Source organism: Bufo gargarizans, chromosome 2 (genome assembly GCF_014858855.1).
Source record: "Bufo gargarizans isolate SCDJY-AF-19 chromosome 2, ASM1485885v1, whole genome shotgun sequence".
In the NCBI taxonomy this organism is placed as follows: domain Eukaryota; kingdom Metazoa; phylum Chordata; class Amphibia; order Anura; family Bufonidae; genus Bufo; species Bufo gargarizans.
Window position 1 is genome coordinate 152135310 of NC_058081.1, and position 23785 is coordinate 152159094.

Below are 23785 nucleotides of genomic sequence, written 5' to 3' on the forward strand. Positions count from 1 at the left end.
AGGGCGAGTCATCCTGCACCTGGAAGGTCTCACCGACCGCAGTAACTAGGCTATCCACCATTGAAGCAATCTTAGAAGACTGTTCCGGATCCATATCAGAGTCAGAGTCCCCAATCTCCCCATCGGACAGAACTTCCCCTGGGAGGGAGGATGCGTCAAAGCATGACCCAGATGGGGGTGGAGATGCTGAAGCGTCAGAGGAGGAATGATGTCCTGCTCTGGGCCGCTAATGCGAGGAGGGTGCGTACTGCGCAGGTGGGGATTCAACAACCAAACAACCCATGAGAGAGAGGGTGGATTGGGATATTTTTGATAGGTCCTCCACTGCCCGGGAAAAGACAGTGGCCCAGTCCGGTTCCACCCGGTCAGGGTGGTCATGCGGTTGCGTAGGCTCGGGGGGTACAAACTATCTGGGCGCACACCATGCGGAGCATACGGAATCTGGCTGGCCGAGAGGGAACTCAATTTTGCATTTAGTGCATGCATAAGTAGTGGTATCTGGTGGCATGCGAGGGTAGCTAGTGGGTTCGGACATGGTTGCTAACCAACTTCTATACTGGACTCAAGGCTGGAGGGGAGTGAAACTGTCATACCAGTTTGTAGGGGATTGCAGGTCCTGTGTCCCAGTAGAAGTGTTGAGGCAGCCTGAACCAGCGCAGGGAAGCAAAGCATCCTCCCACGGAGCCGCGGCGGGAAGCCTAGTCCCGCCCCCTGCATCATAGAGGTGGGCGGCACATTATGGCTTAAATTTCCCTAGAAGCCGCAACCTAAATTAGCCACCCGCAACCGTGATGCACTTCGGGAACGGCCGCGGGGAGCCCCTGGGGGGCACGCCTGGAGCGGGCTTGACCCGAATCGTGGGTAGGCCCGAAAGGAAGTCGGGGCCTGAGAAAGCAAGGTGGCCGGCCTGCCTAACGGTGGCGCCAGGGGTCTCTTTAAAAGATAACTGTCACATTTAGACCCTAATTTCAATTTTCATATATGTAGTTACTAATAACATGATATTCCAGAATCAGTTACTATTAGACTGACTTACCCCATATTTAATAAGATTCAGCCCTTAGCAACCAGTCTGCATAAAACTGCAATTTCACTATTCAGTTAGGATGGCCGCCACTGCCCTCACCCTGAGGCTAATCCCGCCTGCCCTCACTAGCCAGTAACAATAGCCCCCCAAAAGGGTCAGTAACCAGAGCCCTCCCCCTAAAGGGTTAATCTCCTGCAGCACAAAGGGATCCTCTTACTACATGTTGCTTTTATTTATACACTGAGCAGATGGCAGATCTCCCTTCCCTGTTGTGCGCTGGTTCAACTCTGCCTTCTCCAGCTCTGCTGAGTGAGGGAGCGTCTGCCAAGCGCAGGGACAGGGAGAAGTGCACACAGCCCAGGCACTGTTATCAGCTGCTGGGGAGGACCTGGCTTTAATCATTTACTTACAGTCCCTGGCTGTCAGTAATCTGACCTTGCACGCAGCCTGCTTCTGCTTCCTCCGACGACCTTCAACAGATAGACGGACCATGCCTAGCAACCCTATTTTAAGCACAGGTAGAAGTAGGCAGTACAGGGAACAAAAATGTGGAATTAAGGGGTAATTGAATACACAGTGAAAATTTGAAAAATAAATAATACGACAGTTATACTTTAAGTGCTTCCCCGTGGCTACAGGAACACAGAAAGGTCAATCTGAAGCAGATGCCTTCTGTTTCCAGGAAAGCTGGGTGATACTGTGAGAAGTGGGAGGATGAAGGGGGGAGCACTCCCCTGTGGTCCAGAAGAGTGGACGAGACCCAGAGAGAGAAAGGGAGGGTAAAATACTCACCCTTTCCCGAGTACTCACCTCATCTTCATCCTCTTCATTCTCTTCACCCTCCCTTAGTGGACCAGCAGGGTCACCTCTTCAGCAGCTGGCACCCGAAGTGGCAGGAGTCTGGTATGGCGGGAGGATCCAGGTGACCCTTTGGCTGGTGGGAAAAAGGGGAGCAAGGCTGCCCTGGTCCAGCTTTTCTTCTGTGGGGAGGTCGAGGGGTGAGGGAACCGACACCCGTCTTGCTCCCCGAGTAGACAGAGAGGCTAGGTGACTGTCTCCCAAACCTAAAAGGAAAAAAAAAATTAAAATAACAAAAGGAAGCCGCCCTGCAATCAGGGAGGTCTGCCTGCTACAACACTAAGCTAACAACTGATATGCTCTCTCCAGGCTGGAGGCGGTATAGCCGGCAGAGGAGGAGCTAACACTTTTTTTTAGCTTAGTGTCGCCTCCTAGTGGCAGCAGCAGCTATACCCACGATCCCATGTCCCCCAATGATATGAGCAAGAAATGCAGTTATTTCAGCAGCAAGTGAAACTGATCACTACAATATTACATGACCAAGAGACTAGGCAGAAACCGGATATATCAGAGTACCTGGGGAGCTGCCTATTCAGCTGCTTTTATGGAAGTCCCTCTAGATGAAAGATCTGATTGAAGAAATCATTCATCTTCATGTGAAAGAAAGCAAAGAAATCCACCTAGGTAAACTCCGCCATACACTTTAATTATGTTTCCATGTTTTTTTTTTTTTTTTTCTGTAGTACAAAAGCGGTTTCATGAAGTTTCATACAATATTACAGACTCATAGACATTTCCAGTATAGCTCCTAGAGTTTATCCTACATTGACAATTATCACCTCACTCCATCACCGCCATCCAGCATCAATGGCACTGATAGACCAGTATAGTGCTAAGCTACCGTAGCTGTGCTCTGTCCAAAGGACCTTGAAAGGATCAGCAGGGGAGGACTGGCCATAGAACCTACAGGGACATTTACCAGTGGGCCGACGACAAGGGGGACACTAAGTTCCCAGTCTACCCCTAATAAGCAGTGCATTTGCTCGACCACCACTGCATGCAAATTTTGAATAAAGAGCCCTGTTTTTAGATGCTAACTGCTTTCACACAGAGCTAGGGCTAAAACGATTACTTGATTGAATCGAGTAATTTGACACAAAAAAATCCTCTATGCAAATTTTTTGCATCGAGGATTCATTTGTGTCATGTGACCACAGAGCAGGAGTAAAGCACTTGCTATTTCTCACCGCTCTGTGGTCACCCGCCGGCCCGCACCTTCAGCCCTGACACATCGTCAGGACATAGTGCACGTAAGCACTCATTATGACCAGACGCTGTGTGACTTCAGGACAACAGTGCAGCGCAGAGAGGAATATGGAGGAGCTGTGGAGCACGTTATTTTAATTAGTTTTTTGTTATTAGAGTACTCGATTAATCGATAGAATACTTGATTACAAAAATAGTCGATAGCTGCAGCACTACACACAGTTTTTTTGTGGCAGTTTCTATGCAGGTTTTGACCCAAAGTCAGAAAAGGACCTAACAGTTGTCATTCCTTTCGATGTCTCATTCCCTTCCAACAGACTTAAAAATAAAAACTGTGTGTGACACCACCATAAATATTAGACTACCCCCTATATCCTAATTATATACCTAAAAAATACCCAGAATTTCACCTTGTTTTTGCTACAAACATACATATGAATGGTGCCTGGTATATTTACCCCCTATTAATACTGAGGGAAAAAACTGGGTAAATTATATATACTGAGGGCACTGGGGGGGGCATTACTTATACTGCTGGGAACAAAGTGGGCTATTAATTATACTGGGGGTACAATGTAGGCCAATACTTATGCATGGCTGCTCAGTGTGGTTGTGCGATAAACACAGCTTTTCCAGGATTATTTGCGAATTATTGAACTTTGAACCTGTGCTAGTTTACTCCTTGGGTATCCTGTCATTTTTACTTGGTTTTGATCCTGAGCACTTCTTTACCCTTTTTTGGCCGATTGCTGAAAATCAGACTTCCGGATTTATTAGATTTGCCTCTATTTATCCCTCTTGTACTTGTTTTGTTTCTGATCCGGATATCTGACGACTCCATTGCCCCTGAAAGAAATAATTACTCTTACCGGTAATTGGTTTTTCCGATAGCCTCCACAACGGCACTTATAGGAGGGATGTCCCCAACGACGTAGAAGCAGAAGATTTAAGAGCCTCCTCCCCTTACCTAGTCAGTCAATAAGAGAGGACACGGAAGTGATGCCAAAAAATAAAATGTATTAATAACCAAGGACAATTACATCATTAGAAAGAAAACAATAAATCTTAGCAGAACTTCGATCCATGTAACAATATATCAGGGAGGGAATCCCAGTGCCGTTGTGAAGGCTATTGGAAAAACCAATTACCGGTAAGAGTAAATATTTATTTTCCCTAATGTCTCCACAACGGCACTTATAGAAGGATTAACAGAGTAATAAGATCAGGGAGGGACAGCAGCAGAAAGTACCCTGCGCCCAAATGATAAGTCCTGGTTTTTAAGGATGTCCAGTCTATAGTGGTTGAAAAATGTCATAGGATTGGCCCAAGTTGTGGCTCTACATATCTGTTCTAATGATACTGATGCCGCCTCAGCCCATGAGGATGATACTGCTCTGGTGGAGTGAGCCCTTAGCCCCACCGGGAGCTGGAGGTCTTTCTGCAGGTAAGCTAGCTTGATCAAATTTTTTATCCATCTGGATATCATAGGTTTGCTATCCCCGTGACCTTTGTTGGGCCCTTGGTACTGTAGGAACAGTTGGTCCGAGTGCCTGAAGGATGAGGTTCTGTTGAGGTAGCAGATTACAACCCTTCTTACATCCAAGTTGTGATATTTCTTATCTTTTTCCGAAGTTGGTGAAGGACAGAACGAGGGCAGCGAAACTTCTTGTTCGCAGTGAAATTTAGACACTACCTTAGGTAGGAAGGCTGGGCAATGTTTCAGAATTATGCGGTCATCGAGGATCGATAGATAAGGAGGTTTATATGAAAAAGCTTGGATCGCCCCAACTCTTCTAGCAGTTGTAATGGCCGTAAGGAACACTGTCTTCAATGTGAAGTCTCAAGGATATTTCTTCTATTGGTTCAAATGAAGGAGACATTAAGACAGACAGCACTAAGGGAGTAACAGTAGGACGGGCTACAGGGGTCTTTCTCACCTCACCTTTAAGAAAACGCTTTACTAAAGAGGACTCTGACAACTTGACATCCAAAAACGCACTTGGGGCTGATACCTGCACTCTAAGGTTTGCTGGTCTGAGGCCCTTGTCAAGTCCAGCTTGAAGGAACTGCAGAATTTGAGGAATGTCTGGCAAAATGACGTCGCCCGTGAATTTTTTTAAAAGCTTTCCAGGTCCGCAGATAAATTCTGGATGTTATGGGTTTTTGGCTGAGCATGAGAGTGGAGATAACAGAATCCAAGAGTCCCTTATTTTTTAAGGTGCTGCGCTCAGTCTCCAGGCAGTCAAGTTTAAGTTTTTGACGTTTGGGTGATTTAATGGGCCTTGATGAAGGAGATCTGGTACGGATGGGAGAATCCAGGATTCCCCTGAAGAAAGATGAAGTAGCAAGGGGAACCAGGATCTTCTCCTGCACCTTTATCAGAGTCTTTGATATTAGGCTGAAGGAAGGAAAGGTGTAAAGAAGACAGTTTGGCCATGGTCAGGATAGGGCATCTATCCATAGTGGCTGGTCCCTTTGGGAGAGGGAACAGAACTGTTTGGTCTGTTTGTTGGACTTTGTCGCAAACAGATCTATTTTTGAAGTCCCCCACTTGAGACACAACTGATGAAATATTTGCGGATTTAGGGACCACTCTCCTTCCTTCAGAGTCTGACGACTGAGGAAGTCGGCCAAAGAATTTTCTTCTCCTCTGGTACGTAAGGCTGTAAGGGAAATTAGGTTGATCTCTGCCCAGGAGAAGATCTCGTCACTTACAGCTGCTAGGGAGCGACTCCTGGTTCCTCCCTGTTTGTTTAAATAGGCGACCATAGTAGTATTGTCTGAGAAGACTTTTATAGTTTTTGGTGATTTAGGCGTAAAGAGAGCGACCATGACGTTGTATACCACTGAGAGTTCCCTTAAGTTGGAGGAAGCTTGTAGCAGATCTGTTCCCCAAGTGCCTTGGACCACTCTTCCGTCTGAGTGACCTCCTCAGCCGATGCTGCTGGCATCTGTGGTTATGATCATTTGATCTCCTTGTCTCCAGGAAACTCCCGTCTGAAGGCGTTTTCTGATTCTCCACCACATGAGATATTTTTACCAACTTCGGAATCATCACGCGCTTTTCCAGGGCCAAGGAGGTGCCATCCCAGGAAGATAGGAGGAACGCCTGAAGTGGTCTTGTGTGGTATTGGGCCCACCTTACTGACTGGATAGTTGACGTAAGGATACCTAGAATGGTAATGAGGTTTCTTACCGTTGTAGATTTTTGACTGCAGAATAGTGAGACTTTTTTACTGGAGCTCAAACTGTTTGTTCTGTGGAAGAAAGGACATTAATTGATGGGAATCTAATGTTACCCCTAAAAAGGTCTTCCTTTGCCCCAGATTTAAGTCAGATTTTTTTTTATTTATGATCCACCCTAGGGTGGTAAAAAAAATCATGAACGTCTGCTAGGTGGGACAGAAGGGTCTCTGCACAGGAAGCAACTACCAGAAAGACATCTAGGTAAGGTATAATTTGAATGCCTCTTAGGTGAAGGGCTTTGATTACCTCTGCCATGATCTTTGAAAATACCATTGGGGCTGAGGAGAGCCCGAAGGGGAGGACTGTGAATTGAAAGTGACAGAGCCGTTTTTTTTTATAAACACAGCAATTCTTAAATACTTTTGATAGGTCATAACAATCGGGACGTGGTAATAGGCGTCCTGAAGGTCCATGGTCGCCATGAAGCAGTCTTGAGGGAGGACATTTATGGCGGATCTCTAACTCCATCTTGAAGTGCTTGTAAACGATAAACTTGTTTAGGCCTTTTAAGTTTATAATTAGTCGATAGGTCTTGTTGGGTTTCTGGATTAAGACGACAGGGGAGTAAAACCCTTTGCCTGTTCTTCCGCAGGAACCTGACGAATTACTCTTTTCTGAATCAGAGACATAATTTCTGACTCTAGGTTTGATTGTTGATCATGAAACGATCTGTTGGTACAGAAAGGAAATCTAACCTTAGGCCTTGACTTAAGGTGTCTACCACCCAGGTAGATGCTCCCGTATTTTCCCAGACGGCAGCAAAGTGGATTAGTCTGTGTGACAAACTCCCCTCTTTGGAGGTTGCCACGAGTGCTTGGAGAGGACTACTTGCCAGCCTCTTACCATGCGATTACGGTCCCATGTTGAATGCACCGGTTTTGTGCAATAGCTGCATAGCTATGTGGGTTCATGTATTTTGCGGTCTTTTGCTACCATGTGGCTAATGGAGTCTTGCCTCTGTCCTTGGGAGATAAGTGGATCACTTCTCAATTGTCTCCAGGACAAAAGACTGTAGAACCGGTTTTGGACAGAAAAGCCATGAGTACAGCCAAGTCCAAGAGACTTTTACTAACTTTTAACTACTGGTCTAATTCGTGCCATGTTTGGATGTTATATGTCTATGTGTATTATAAAGGGTGGGACATTGTATAAGTTGAGTAGTGAGGTCTGTGAGGTATATTGTCTCGCTGTGTGCATTGGCGATTGCCCTCTGTCCTGAGAGATAATTGTCCTGGAGACAACAGAGTTGTATTTCAGAGGACACTGTGTATTCTCCTGCCTGTGATGATTATGTTAACCATGGTGTACCATGATTATATCACAGGCAGAGGGGAGGATTCTATGAGGTTGTAATCTTTGTGTTATTGGTTAATGTATATTTGTTGTGAGCGTCTCCCTTGCATGGGAGCAGGGCATAAAATAAAGTGTAGTTCTGAATACCTGTGTTGCCTTCCAGTAAAGTATTTTCAGCATTTAGCTTGGGCTCATGTATGGACTTATTTGGCGATACCAGCGATAATAGCGATTTATTGCTCTGTGGATTATTTGGCTGTGCTATTTCAAGGGAAGAAGGGAATACTAGACGGTGACACGGATGATACCGTCACAGTCTGCCCCCCACTTGACGTCTGGCGTCATAGTTTTGAGGATGAAGCATTTTCGGGGTTAAAGAGAAACCCTCTACCTTTACTTCTGGAGGGCTGCCATCTCTTTGAATTCTCTTTTTTCTTAGGATCCCCTTTGGGCTTTTTGATTTTGAAAGGCACGCCTCTGATGAAAAAATAGCGGTTCTCCATAGGGAAGCCCTTCTTTTTGTCCGCAGCTTTGTCCAGAATATCGTCTAAAGTGGTACCAAATAATCTATCGCCTTCACGCGGGATGGAGCATAGGCGGTTCTTTGAGCTCGCGTCCCCTGACCAGGTGCAGAGCTAGACAGCTCCTCTTGTGGCATTTGATAAGGCTGCTGACCTGGCAGAGAGTTTCACCAAGTCCGCAGATGCATCTGCAAGAAAATTAGACGCTTTCTTGAGAGCTGGTAGGGAAGCCGGGATTTCCTTACGCGGGGTACCAGCCGCCAGGTGATTTTCTAGCTGGTTCAGCCAGACAGAGTGTTCTTGCAGTACAGGTAGAAGCTATACTTGGCCGCAGCATAGCTGTGTTAGTCTCCCATGATTTGTTTAAAAGGCTTTTGCACTTTTTTTCCATGGGGTCCCTGAGAAGGCCAGTATCCTCAAAAGGTAGCAAGGTTCTTTTTGAGATCCGGGGTACTGGTGTATCTAGCTTTGGGTTTTTTCCCCACAGGCTTGAGTCAGCATCATCAAAGGGGTATTTGCATTTAAAGGCGCCTGATATAGCAACCCTTTTTTCTGGATCTTTCCACTCCCTAGCAATAAGCGACTTGACATTATTGTGAATGGGGAAGGTTTTCTTCCTTTCCCCTAACCCTTGGTACATCTGGTCTTGTACCGAATGATTCTCCTTCACCTCCTCAATGTTCATAGTTGCTCTGATGATTTTCAAGAGCCCATCTGTCTCTTCCGGCTGAAAGAGGGGTTTACCAGAGTCGTCTTCAAAAGAGGAGGAGTCTGACCTGGAAAAGACTTCCCCTTCATCCAACTCAAATCCGGCGTCAGAGGCTAGAGATCTTTGAGAGGTGGATGGTCTTGGGGATGACGGTATTCTTAGGTCTACTGCCGCATTAACAACTTCTTTAATTATTGACCTCATAGATTTGAGAAGGGATGGAGATACCACTGAGACAATTTTTTCTGTGCACTTGGGGCACCGATGTTTTTTTTTTTATTTGAAGGAGAGTGCTTTGCGACAAATGGCAAATTTTTTTGGTGCCAGATCTCCACCAGGCAGTTTCAGGGTCGCAGTCTCTCTGGCCTAAGATCAACATAGAAACGCAATGGGGAGCACATTTAGAGACCAGCAAAAAATAAATAAATCTGAGAGGCCAGACCCTTCACCGGTGGTGGAAAGCAGCAGGCACCAAGTGTACAATATAAGGTATAGTACAGAATAACATAACAGTTTTAAGCATATCTCTCCTCTGGGAGGAGGCCTACCGGGCTGAGGGCAGAGGGATCCATGGGCTTTCTTGCAGTGTCCATGTCTCAAGGGCCCAGCATGGTAAAGTGTAGCACGGGGACGCTGTGCTGCTTGAGGGGAACTTTTAAATTCCGCTCCGCCTTCTCACGAGATTCTCTTGCCCAAGGAGAATCTCACCCGCTGACGTCAGATCCCGCGATAGTTCTCGGAAACTATTGCGCATGCGCCCAGGGACGCCTGCAAGCAGGACTTACTCCCAGGAACAGGAAGGTAGGACATGCGTCCCCGAGGACCCGTTCCCTGCTCCAGCCCTCCCACATAAGAGTGGGGAAGGAACAGAGGTGAGGCTGGGCGGAAAAGAGAGTTTCTCCTGAACTGCAGGAGCGGCTTCCACGTACGTCCGCCGGACAGGAAACAACGACTGACTAGGTAAGGGGGAGGAGGCTCTTAAATCTTCTGCTTCTACGTCATTGCTTCCTGTCCGGGGCGGGGACATCCCTCCTATAAGTGCCGTTGTGGAGGCATTAGGGAAAAAAGGCATACATGCCTTTGTAGAGGGTTTTTAAGTGATGGCCTATCCTTGGGATAGCCCATCGATAGCTGATCAGCGAGCGGTACGACACACCACATCCCTGCCAATCAGCTATGGGTGGCCTATCCTAAGGATATGGCATAACTAATATACCCTGGACAACCCCCTTTAAAGGTTGGTGTCAGATGGCTGCATGAGGTCTGGGAAAAACTGCCTCAGTGATAGCCACATATCCTGGACCAACCAAGGGTCATCTAACTCAAACGTGCAACAGCCTATAGCACAGGTATACTGTCCCTGTATTCACATAATGCTGTGAGTACTGTACAGCAGTCAGTCAGGCAGGAACTCACTGCATCATAATTCACTATGATGCTGTGAGTTCAAGTCAGATCACCTGCGATTGCTCTTGAAGCCTTCACACAGACCATTTTTGCTAAACTGAATAATGACATCTGGCCTTATAGCAACCAAGTCCATCCTGCCATGCAGCAGGCTCTGGTGAAAACATATTGAAGCCCTTAGAGTCTACCAACAATTGTGGCCTGCGTAAACTCTGACTACGAATCACTTTTGAATGCAAGGGTAGGTTACATAATAACTGGCTGATTTGCATTGGCTCTAGATGGTAGGCGATCAAATGCAAGGTTTGGGCCAAATAGTCCAAGACCTTGTGGGAGAAGTGAAACTGCAGGAAAATATACAAACCCAAGGAACAGCTGTTGTTGCCCCCTTACACCATAGAACATAAAATGACTGACAGATTTTCAGGGAACCGCAAAGAGTTTGTGACTTTTCAAGAAAGCTGACAACTTTACTTCAGGTTTTGTTTCTGTACCCAATCCAATCTGGATCTGAACCATAAAAGAGTGAAACTTGTTATTTCTCAAGACTGCTCTAACTTCATAAATAGAAGCTATGACTGATCGAAACTAAGCACAAAAGGTACTTTTGACAGCAAGAAAACTTTTACATGCTGTGCTGTTCTTGCCCTCAAAAGTAATAGAACCCTAGTGAAGAACCTAGATGCTAGTGTAAGCACAGGTTAACTATTATAGTCTAAATAAATATTATTTCCGTGTAAACCTTTTACAATACTGTGCGAAACATTAGGCAGGTGTATAAGAAGCGCTGCAACGCTTGTGCCTTGTAATGTAGTACCCATCCCCCATTGTGCAGATAAGACCACATTCCTGAGTGATCTCAGAGACATGCGTGCTGCACACTGTAGGAGGGACTTAAAGGATTACATTCTGTGACACACATTTATTCGGAGGACTCCACCTAGAACTTCATCCTAGGTAGGATGTAAGTATTGATCTGCCCTATCTCTTATACACCCAGGGGTGTCGGTCATGTGTTATGTGGTAGACTGCCATGTGTTATAGCATGATCGATGGAGTCTCACCCCATAATATTGCATATTTAGGATAGTGATGTTTTTACTTTTTATTGATGAGTATGCGTTTTGAAACACTAACAAATAAACTATTAACATTTTTCTAAAAGCATTCTTACTTTCCAGCATTTTTCCACACATACCAAAAACATTAGCACAGCACAGTCTGCATGCACACATCTTCACAAAATCATAAGATCAAAAAATGTCTGATGAAGATGCTGGTAAACCTCACCAAATCAATGGTTTGAGAAGACATAGGGGGTGACAAGACGTGCTTATGAGATCAGCTCTTCTCATTCTTTTACTAGAGAAAAACCATAAATATGACAACATTAGAGGACATATCCACTCTTTATTGTATAGGCACTAAGACCATCCAATCATTTCCACCCTTTGGTCACTGAAGGCTGTACAGATGACCGGTATCATGCAAGAATCTTTCCACCTGATGTCATTTGCAGATTTCTCCTTTGTTACACATACCAGAAAGTAAACCTTTTCACCGTGTTTTCCCAAGTTCAAATGCATCTGGTCCCAAATACTGTACCTAAAGCTTTGTGTCCACATATCACATGAAAGCTAAGAGTTTGGGCTTTAAGAGGAAACCATGTTCTAAGCTCTACATGCTTGCCATAACAAGTATATTGAATAAAGCCATGATGTCTTTCATACATCCTTCTTATGAAAAGGTTAAGAAATCCAAAGGAATGTTGCGGCAAATGAGAAAAACACATTTGTGTGAAGAATAAATTTATTTTAGATTTTTTAAAAGATTTAAATGATATATAAAATGTATACAGTATATTTCATTTTCCCCAGCAACATAAAACAATTTTAACAGCTAATTTGTTCGTGCCTTCAGAAGTATTGTATCTATAAGATACAATACAGAGTAAAAATGTATAGAACTTAATTATTCGTCCTTTAGTTAAAACCTGCATATATAGTACCTTTAAACAAAAAAGAAAGAAAAAAAAAAGTCTCTTGACAAACTCTCAACATCGGGAATAATTAGATTACAATTCATTGGCCTTGTTGCATTGCACATAATTGTCTCATAATTTACAACCACTTGAGGAATTCATTAAAACAGGTACCACATAACAATAAAGATCTTTCACAGACATTTAAATACATTGAAAAATTAAGAGATTTTGTACATTCTCATTTGATATACAGGTTGTACAGTTTGAGGTCTTTGGAAGATAACTTCTGAAGCAGACATGATATACTAGAAAAGCACTTATCTTTACAAGGCAACTTGAAGGGACACTTTCCCGTTTGTTCTAGAATACGATACGTATCTGCTGATCATGGCTTTACTAAACTGGTAAAATTGTAATATATAAAATATAGCCACTATACACAGTTAAAACTCAAGTCACCATTTCATGTAAGTTACCAGCACATTGCCCTGTGATGTATCTACAGACAGGTGCTACATCTGGAAAACCCATGTGGAAGAAAGTACTTCTCAGTTTTTACACAAGGCATAGTTTACCCAAAACCTGGACACACAGACTGCTAAAACTCAGGCTTAGGCTCAAGTTAGGGCCTTTCACATAAGGTCATCCACTCTGTAAAGTTAAAAAAACAAAAAATAAAATAAAATCATGACTCCTAGCAGCATGCACACATGTGCAATACAACTCATTCTGAGGGTGTGAGAACTATCCACCATATCTGGGATTTCAGCTACAGCATTAAACGGATAGAAGTTTTTGACTCTTTGGTGGAACCATCAGGATCTGTTGAGGATTCTGGAGGTTCATCCTGAGGGAATATCACTTTGTCGGGTGTGTAGTCATTCCTCTTCAAGTCTTTCAAGAAAAAGGGGACAGAGTTAGCACTGTAGGGATCAGCAGCACCGCTAATGTGAATCAACATAGTCATTAGTTTAAAATACATTTCTATGTATTGACGTTCCCAGGATAATGCTATGACAATAGATACAAGACTAGATAGGGACCGGATCCATGAGTGCCTTATAACAGGAAGGGCAGCAGCAGTCTGACCTGCTGGCCAAACTGGCCAACATTCATGAACCATGAAAGCTCAGCACCTCAGAACTTATAGCAACTTGAAGTAAAAAAAAATAAAAAATACTACAGGAGGATACTTCACAAAATTCTGGTAACGTTCCTAAGGGTGATTTCCCGTGTAATGGATACGCTGTGGACTTTCCATCCAGATTTGCAGGCAGTACTCATCAGCACATTTCAGTAGCAGAAAACCTGACTAGATTTGAACAAATCTCATCTAAACACTGACGAAAAGTCTGCACAGAATTTAACATGCGATACTAATTTAAATTTACATTCTCTTTTCAGATTTTACCCTTTGAAATGCTGCTGCTATGAAACTAAAGGACGCTACACCTCAAAAAATATGAAAAATAAAACGCATGTATGAAAATGTCCCTTTTAGATAGGCCTGGCAGATGCAGAAACAAGCAGCTTTGCCGAAATCTGGCAGGCACAGAGGACACCCCTTCCTCCCTGCCTGTTCCATCTTCTGCTGGTATCAGCAGTATGTACCTGCATGAAGTTTGGGGATAGAGATGAGACTTAGTGTCCATGTAGTCTATTAGCTGTCCAATGGTGGAGGACATACAACAGGCACTGAAGGCTTTCACGCAGCCCTGACTCCATAGAAGTGAATGGGGCTTGCATGAAAAACTAAAGGCATCCAGAGGCAATGGGCCAGATTTATCATGACTGACAGCTCACTCCACTTTCACATATGGCTAAAGTCCGTTTTAGCCAAGTCAGATTTATGATCGGCCCTTTAAGACTAATAAATGTGGTTTGACGGTAGCAGTTTATCCGTCAGTAAGCAGCTTTACAAAAGTCGCACATCTTTACGAAAAAGTTGCATGTTCTATTAAAAAGTCTCGTATGATAAGCATGGTCCTCACTAGAGTGAAATTGCTAATTTTTTGTGACTTTTTAAATAGTTGCAATAGTAAATCTGTCTAGAGATTAATTTACATTAGAAAACACGCCCACTTTCAGAAAACACGCCCACTTTCAGAAAACTGGGGAGCATAGCGCAGAGCAGGAAAAAGTCAAATTTTTGTGCAGTTTAAGTGATTGCGTGAAAATTTGCGACTTTTTCACTCCATTATTCTGACTTGAGCTAATGATAAATCTGGCCCAATGTGTTTTTCACAGATGGTTGCTAGGTGATGAAGATTTTTATTCTTCACGCTCGTGAAAAAACGCATACAATCCGGACGGGGAAAAAAAAAAAAAAAAAAAAAAACACAAATACTGAATGTAATCGCTGAAAAAAAACGGATTGAACTTGTGTGCAAAACCATCAGTTTTTTCCTGAACAGACCCTGACTCATTCCATATCACTCATGTGAAATAAACCTATAGGTTTGCAGGCAATAAATCACTAGTACCACGACTACATTTGTCATAGATCTCCTCTACTGTGCACCAGGTATGTTCATACATAAGGTAACATGGAGCTTACCTGGAAGCTTAAGCTTTCTGCAGATTGAATTGCAGTGGTGCTTAGCACGGAAGTTTTTAATTGCATCATCTCCTAAATTGGCTGGTCCAAAAATCATGTCGGATGACCTATAGAAATACACTCTGTTAGTATTGTAGGCTTCTGACGTTTTTATACAATAAATCACTAGTTAGCACGCCACTCTAGTACGAAGTGGTGCATTGACAGGATCCCACTACTTAATACATCAAATAAAAGGATCTGGCGCTAAATAGCGGATACACATGTACTATTTATTCATTAGCAACCCAAATATAATAAAAACGAGATTTTTGTATAACTTACCAGTAAAATCTCTTTCTCGCCCTTTCCTTGGGGGACACAGAAGACCTTGGGTATAGCTCATCTCCCTAGGAGGCGTGACACTAAGTGAAAACTGTTAAGCCCCTCCTCCACAGCTATACCCTCAGCCTGGAGAGAGAGACTGCCAGTTGCGTGTCCAAGTAGTGAGAAAAGGCAAAGTCCAACAAGTGGAAACAACAAGCCAACTACCCAACGGGTAAACAAAACTCGGAAACCGTGCAGAAAAAAACCAATGAATGGGTGGGTGCTGTGTCCCCCAAGGAAAGAGCGAGAAAGAGATTTTACTGGTAAGTTATACAAAAATCTCGTTTTCTCGCCCAATTTCCTTGGGGGACACAGAAGACCTTGGGACGTTCAAAAGCAGTTCAAGAGGGGAGGGACCACAGCACCAAGGCGAAGCACCCGAAGGCAGCAAGGAAATGCCGCCTGCAAAACCAGGCGGCCCAAGGCAGCAGCCGCCGAAGCCAGAGTACGCACTCTGGAGAACCTGGTAAGGAGTGCAAGGAAGACCGTGGCCACCCTGCACAATGGCATGGCCGAAGCCCAATGCCTCCGGCAGCGGAGGCACTAACCGCTCCGGTGAAATGAACGGTGACACCAAAAACAAACCCCTGACTTTGATGCAGCAATCTCAGCAACAGCCAGTTGGTTAAAGCGGAGGAAAGCACCCAGGAGCCGTCAACCTTAGCGCGGACCTCCCAGAACACAAGAGACCGAGCGTCGACAAGAGTCGGAGAAGTCCAAGCAAAAAAAAAAACGCAGACACTGCAAGTAACAGAGTCCCAGTCGCAGGACCAGGCCAGACTGGAGAAGACAGAATCATGGGAAGAGAAAGGCCGAGTGGGGGAATGCCCAGCTTCCTAAAGAACCCCAGGTAAGATCCGAAATCAGACAACAGAACCTGGACGAAGCACGGCCGGGAGCGAACACTAGCGTGCTCGCTGGACTCGTCTGGGCAGGCGGGAGGAAACCCAATGCGAGCAGGTGCAGATCAGTGGCACGGGCAAAAAGGTTGGTAAAACTGGTCCCGTCGGCCCCCCGAGCAACGCCGTCCCGTATCCACAGGAGTGGGGGAGCAGAAGGACAAACGGAAGGAACCGAAAGCGACCCGGCCAGCATCCAACAGACGCCAGGACAAGGCAGGCTAAAGTCCCTGTCATTATACACCACAGGAAGGTGTTCTACAGTCCCGGAGTGGGGACTTGAAGGGCAATCTTGACAGAAGAAGTAGTCCCGCCAGGTTACCGAGAAGGTAAGTCCAAGCAGGACCATTGCCCAGAATGGAAAAAATAACCTGCACCCAGCGGGAGGATAGAATGCAGCAACCCGGTAAACAGGCACACAGCTAGTACCGCCAGTGTGAACAATGGAGACAGTATGAGGCCATAAGGAACACCGGAACCATCCATATGAACAACCATGTTCTCCCCAGAGGGGAGGGCAGCGAAGGAACAGCCCCTGAAGCCTGGCCGGGGCAGAAGCCACATCGGAGTAAAACCGTCTCAGCGGAAGCCAAAACAGAGCAGTCGAGAAAAAAAACAGCAGAGAAGACGGATGACACCCTCCAACCGAAAGGAGGAGTGGGCAACAGGGAAGCCATAGGACCGCTCAAAAGCAGAACTCCGCTACTCCGAGATGTCCGGCTCACCAATTCGCAGAAGGCGAATACCCTAATGAACCGAAAGTGGAGGTCCCTGGGACCTGGGTAATCGAGCACCCAAGAGAAGTTGGGCGACCCGCTCGAAAAGAGCGGCTAGAACCCGGTAGCAAAACAAACTGAAGCACGGAGGGTGCAACAGGAAGAACTCATACCAAAACGCATCCAAGAGGAGGAATGGCAATAGGCGAGGGAACCGCAATCCCGCCAGAGCCAACGTAGACTTCGAGGGACGCTGGAGAAAGCACTCTCGACCATGTGACCGCTTGCGCTGGGAAGCAATGCCACAGGGGAACTAATGGGTACGCATCTAGGAACCACGAACACTCCCCAGGCGGAAGGGCCAACGAACATGGTGGACCGTCACAACGGAAACACAATATACCCTCCGAACAGAGAATGGATACCACCCAGCTCGCTGCAGTAGAGAGCAAATAGAGCCCGACCAGGTCAGGTGAACAGAAAGATCTCATCAGAGAAGAGTGCCAGGCTGGCGGCAATCATCGTATCCCAAGAGAAAAACGGTATGTCGCAGGAAGAATGGAGGCATACGTACAAGCAGCCCCGTAAGCAGTGAGAAAGCCAACCCACCTACGGAGGGAGAAGGCATACACGGCCCAACAACGCACAGAGTGCACAAGAGCGTCCGCCCACTGCAAAATAGTCACTCAGCGAAGAGGGCCAGCCACAGAGTCCCACAGAATCCACGGAAGTGCAAAGTGCAACCGGAAGGGGGGGATATACACAAGACTAGTATGGCATGCGATGGAACGCAAGCAGTCCGCCCAGAAGAGAGGGAAATGTACCTGCCAAAAAATTGCAGACAGCAAGCGTGCAAAGCCCGCCCCACAAGGGGGTGATGCCCAAGACCAGTACCTACTTCAGAGAAGTAGGTCATACCATATCCCGCCCAGAAGAGGGCCATGCACATGGCCACACAGCATCCAGCAGGACGTCCACCTAGTGAAAGGGGACATGCACAGGGTTATCCTAGCATTAAGTGAGTGCAATAATCCACCAAACACCGAATTTCGTGAGAGTACAACTACTCCGCCAATGAATGGGGACAAGTACAGGTCCAGCACAGCATATACAAGGACAGTTGTGAGTCCTGTGAGCGTACAAAAAGTCCACCCATGGAATGAGGGGTGGTCGCGCACAAGGCCAGCACCGTATCCAATGGGAGTGCCAGTACTCCACCCATCTTAGAGGCCAGCAACGTATCTGGTGAGAGTGCAGTATGCTGCCCAGAAGGGGGAGCCATGCCCATGGCCAGTATTGCAACCAGGGAGAATGCGAGCACCCCGCCATGGATGGGGGTCATGCACCTGGCCAGCAGCATACTGGCGAGAGAACAAACACAGCCAGTGAGAGTGTGTGTATGTTGCCTGAGGAAAGGAGACCTGCCCATGGCCGTCAGCGAATCCAGTAAGAGCGCCGTACACCGCCCACGGAAGGGGGAACATGTATATGGCCGGCAGCGGATTCAGTGAGTAGCAAGCACCCCACCATGGAAGGGGGTCATGCACACGGCCAGCAACATACCGGCGAGAGAACGACTCCAGTCAGTGAGGGTGTATGCATGGCGCCTGAGGGAAGAAGGCATGCCCAAGGCCGGCGGCGAACCCAATGAGAATGCAGCATACCGCCTATGGAAGGGGGTTATGCACATGGCCGGCAGCAAATCCAGTGAGAGTGCAGAATTTCGCCTACGGAAAGTGCTTTCTGGCCGGCAACGAATCCAGTGTGAGTGCAGCTTTTCCCTATGGAAGGAGGCCGTGCACATGCCCAGCACCATAACCGATGAAGTGCAGTATTCCGCCTATGGAAGGGGGTCATGCACAAGACCGGCAGCGAATCCAGCGAGTGCAGCATTCCGCCTATGGAAGGGGGTCATGCACAAGACCGGCAGCGAATCCAGTGAGTGCAGCATTCCGCCTATGGAAGGGGGTCATGCACAAGACCGGCAGCGAATCCAGTGAGTGCAGCATTCCGCCTATGGAAGGGGGTCATGCACATGGCCGGCATCAAATCCAGTGAGTGCAGCATTCCGCCTATGGAAGGGGGTCATGCACATGGCCGGCATCAAATCCAGAGTGTGCAGCGTTTCGCCTATGGAAGGGGATCACGCACATGGCCGGTAGCGAATCCAGTGAAAATGCAGCGTTCCCCTATGGGAGGGGGTCGTGCACCAGACCAGCACCGTAACTGGTGAGAGTGCAGATTCCATCTATGGAAGGCGGACATGCACAAGACTGGCAGTGAGTGCAGCATTCCGCCTATGGAAGGGGGATGTGCACATGGCCTGCAGCGAATCCATTGAGTGCAGCGTTCTTGTGCACATGGCCAGCACCGTATTCGGTGAGATTGCAGTATTCCACCTAAGCAGGGGGCCATGCACCATGCAAGCCCGCAGCCCGAGAGAGTGCAGTATCCCAAGAAGGGAAACATGCACCAGCCGGGGAGTGCGACACCATGCCGCTTACGGAAGGAGCATGCATACAGCAGCACTACTGAGATAAGGCTGCAGCGTCTCATGCACATGGCCGCGCACCAGAAATCCGTTAGTCATCCATTTTATTTAATTCTAAATAAAACAGCCTCTCTGAGGCAGAAAGAGGGGCCACCATACAGGTGCCCAGCATCTTAGAGAAGTAGGGGAAAAAACGGGGGGGCGCAGCCATACAGGCCCATCGGGAGCCGCCGGTACCCGAAGGGTTAACAGACATCCGACCTGGGGAGGGGGGAGGAGGCGGCGCCGATCCCCTGGGGGCGGGGAACCTCCAGGCGGGAAGAATTCGCGCCTGGAGAAGTTCCCGCCCCCTCCAACAGAGGCCGGAAGTTTGCGGCCTAGTAGGCCGTGAAGCCGGGGCCTAAATTTTTTGCGGCACCCGGCTGACCGGGGCCGCACAGGAAACCGGAGTGGACTGCCTGTGCATACCGGCCGCGGAAGCCACCCCGCGGACCGGCGAGTCAGGGAGCCCGGGTGGAGCGACGGAATGCGGCCCAGTAGGCCCGAAGCCTGGGCCAAAATTTGCGGCGCCCGGCCGACCAAATTCGTCGACGGCCGGCCGGAAACGGTGGAGCATCGTGCTCAAGCCAAACGCCGGCCGCGGGAGTCTACCCCGCAGGCCAGAACAGTCGGGGGCCGAAGGAGCGCCGCAGGTGCGGCCCAGCAGGCCGGGAAGGAGCGCCGCAGGTGCGGCCCAGCAGGCCGGGAAGGAGCGCCGCAGGTGCGGCCCAGCAGGCCGGGAAGGCGCGCCGCAGGTGCGGCCCAGCAGGCCGGGAAGGCGCGCCGCAGGTGCGGCCCAGCAGGCCGGGAAGGCGCGCCGCAGGTGCGGCCCAGCAGGCCGGGAAGGCGCGCCGCAGGTGCGGCCCAGCAGGCCGGGAAGGCGCGCCGCAGGTGCGGCCCAGCAGGCCGGGAAGGCGCGCCGCAGGTGCGGCCCAGCAGGCCGGGAAGGCGCGCCGCAGGTGCGGCCCAGCAGGCCGGGAAGGAGCGCCGCAGGTGCGGCCCAGCAGGCCGGGAAGGAGCGCCGCAGGTGCGGCCCAGCAGGCCGGGAAGGAGCGCCGCAGGTGCGGCCCAGCAGGCCGGGAAGGAGCGCCGCAGGTGCGGCCCAGCAGGCCGGGAAGGAGCGCAGGTGCGGCCCAGCAGGCCGGGAAGGAGCGCCGCAGGTGCGGCCCAGCAGGCCGGGAAGGAGCGCCGCAGGTGCGGCCCAGCAGGCCGGGAAGGAGCGCCGCAGGTGCGGCCCAGCAGGCCGGGAAGGAGCGCCGCAGGTGCGGCCCAGCAGGCCGGGAAGGAGCGCCGCAGGTGCGGCCCAGCAGGCCGGGAAGGAGCGCCGCAGGTGCGGCCCAGCAGGCCGGGAAGGAGCGCCGCAGGTGCGGCCCAGCAGGCCGGGAAGGAGCGCCGCAGGTGCGGCCCAGCAGGCCGGGAAGGAGCGCCGCAGGTGCGGCCCAGCAGGCCGGGAAGGAGCGCCGCAGGTGCGGCCCAGCAGGCCGGGAAGGAGCGCCGCAGGTGCGGCCCAGCAGGCCGGGAAGGAGCGCCGCAGGTGCGGCCCAGCAGGCCGGGAAGGAGCGCCGCAGGTGCGGCCCAGCAGGCCGGGAAGGAGCGCCGCAGGTGCGGCCCAGCAGGCCGGGAAGGAGCGCCGCAGGTGCGGCCCAGCAGGCCGGGAAGGAGCGCTGCAGGTGCGGCCCAGCAGGCCGGGAAGGAGCGCCGCAGGTGCGGCCCAGCAGGCCGGGAAGGAGCGCCGCAGGTGCGGCCCAGCAGGCCGGGAAGGAGCGCCGCAGGTGCGGCCCAGCAGGCCGGGAAGGAGCGCTGCAGGTGCGGCCCCGCATCGGTAAGGGGATGGTGGGACCCCGAGACTGGGTGCCTGTGCAGATGAGAGTACAGCGTTCCCAGGAGGGACGCTGATAGGTGAAGGGAGGCGATGTGGCTGCCTATTTGCAGCATTCTGCAGCTAGCGTGGGGGCTGCAATGTCCCATGAAGGCCAGGAAGGGAGGAGAGGGAGTAGAATGTCGCCCTGCAGCACCCCAGGGGCCAGCCTAGGTTCAGTAGTGACAGAAGGGTCCAGAGGCCCAGTATGGGGGCCAGGCACGCAGGAGACCATTGGGTGGGGGGTGGGGGACGTAGGGCTGGAGAAGCCACTCTCTTACCACAGCCGTCTTCACCCTCGGTCCATTCCAGCAGGGTCGCCCCTTCAGCTACTGGCACCGTAGTGGCAGGACGCTGGAAGAGGGACTTGGCGTGTGGGCGACCCTTGCGCTGGCGGGATGTAGGGGAGCTGGGCTGCCCTGATCCACCTTGCCTTCTGTGGGGGAGGCAGCAGAGCGGGTGACCGGCACTGGCGCAGCTCAACCCCGGGAGAAACAGAGAGGTCAAGTGCGTCTCTGTTGTCCCTGATGATCTGGAACAAAAAGAAAAGAAAAAAAGTAAAAATCAAAATTTAAACAAGGAGAAAACAGCCCTGCAGTAGCAGGGAGTGTCTTGCCTCCTTGGACACTAAGCAAAAACTGCAGTCTCTCTCTCCAGGCTGAGGGTATAGCTGTGGAGGAGGGGCTTAACAGTTTTCACTTAGTGTCACGCCTCCTAGGGAGATGAGCTATACCCAAGGTCTTCTGTGTCCCCCAAGGAAATTGGGCGAGAAAGCAACTTTTCGGTCATACACAGACATCAAACATGGACTGCTCTGGAGATACTGCATATACAGCACAGGGTTTTGCTGCAGCCATTTGTCTTATACTTATAAAATCACAACATAAAAAGCAGGTCCTTTTATGTCATGTTTTTCTACAATGTGACATGTAGAATTTTCCAGTGATTTCCAAATACATGAATAACTTGCCTCTTTTCGCCAGATTTTATAACTGATGGGTCGGTAAGGTTTTCTCCAACGCCTGTAAATAGATAAAATGTTACAAACGGTTATCGAACGTCTCATATTATACATCGCAAAGTGCAGAACCGTACCCAGAATTTAACTGTGAACTGCACTTTCGTCTTATAAATAGCAAGAATACTTTTCCATATGACTGCCGACCCTAAATCTACTTAAAAAAAAAAAAAAATCAATAAAAATCAATGAACGGTTGAAAATGATAAAGTGAAATAGCCATTTCACAAAATCCATTTTTGATCTTTGAAAGACAATCCGTAATAAAAGCCTCACCTTGTAAATCCAGAACTAAAAGCTCTCCCCTTGTGTACTCAAAGGTCCAATGACTAAAAGCCAACATGGTTTCCTCTAACATATTGGTTGGGACACGTTCATCTCCATTGTTGTTATTGTACTTTCGGAACTCTCCATTCATGCACTCCTCGATTGCAAACCACTGCCCGTCCGAATGATGATATAATAGAAACACTTCTAAAAACCTGAAGAGAAAAAATAAATAAATACAGCCCTCGATTAAATGAAGATTCTTGAACGCTGCATTAACTCAGTGTTATGTTAGCTCTTGGGGTATAGTTGGAAAAATTGCATGAATCCAGTCAATATTCAGAGATTGCACCCACCCAGTCTGTGCATCAGGCATCGGAAGAAGGGATGCAAATAAGCCCTTAACAAGATCAGCCTCTGATGCCACCAGACGTAAGGCAGCTATCCTATAAGTCAATGTTCAGCCCTTTAAGTAGGCCTTGAGACATGACTTGGATAATAATTAAGCCAGCATCTCATCTGCAGACAGCTGTTTCAGAATTCCAGAGGAGCATTGCCTGGCCTATAAGACTCTTCATGCCACTTTGGGACAGGGTCAGCACTGTAGGGATCAGCAGCACCGCTAATGTGAATCAACAGTCATTAGTTTAAAATACATTTCTATGTATTGACGTTCCCAGGATAATGCTATGACAATAGATACAAGACTAGATAGGGACCGGATCCATGAGTGCCTTATAACAGGAAGGGCAGCAGCAGTCTGACCTGCTGGCCAAACTGGCCAACATTCATGAACCATGAAAGCTCAGCACCTCAGAACTTATAGCAACTTGAAGTAAAAAAAAATACTACAGGAGGATACTTCACAAAATTCTGGTAACGTTCCTAAGGGTGATTTCCCGTGTAATGGATACGCTGTGGACTTTCCATCCAGATTTGCAGGCAGTACTCATCAGCACATTTCAGTAGCAGAAAACCTGACTAGATTTGAACAAATCTCATCTAAACACTGACGAAAAGTCTGCACAGAATTTAACATGCGATACTAATTTAAATTTACATTCTCTTTTCAGATTTTACCCTTTGAAATGCTGCTGCTATGAAACTAAAGGACGCTACACCTCAAAAAATATGAAAAATAAAACGCATGTATGAAAATGTCCCTTTTAGATAGGCCTGGCAGATGCAGAAACAAGCAGCTTTGCCGAAATCTGGCAGGCACAGAGGACACCCCTTCCTCCCTGCCTGTTCCATCTTCTGCTGGTATCAGCAGTATGTACCTGCATGAAGTTTGGGGATAGAGATGAGACTTAGTGTCCATGT

General features: G+C 48.4%; 1 protein-coding gene across 3 annotated transcripts in view; it reads right to left on the reverse strand.

Annotated features, from left to right (window-relative positions):
- Positions 1-12064: 12064 nt before the first annotated feature.
- Positions 12065-23785, reverse strand: part of TRPM7 (transient receptor potential cation channel subfamily M member 7) — a 123654-nt gene continuing 111933 nt past the window's right edge. For all 3 annotated transcript variants that reach the window (XM_044279602.1, XM_044279601.1, XM_044279603.1), the window contains 4 exons: positions 22472-22677; positions 22148-22199; positions 14809-14915; positions 12065-13145 (listed from right to left, as the gene is read on the reverse strand). In XM_044279602.1, the coding sequence (XP_044135537.1) occupies positions 13021-13145; positions 14809-14915; positions 22148-22199; positions 22472-22677 (490 nt within the window). In that variant the 3' untranslated portion in view covers positions 12065-13020. The remainder of the gene's footprint in view (positions 13146-14808; positions 14916-22147; positions 22200-22471; positions 22678-23785) is intronic.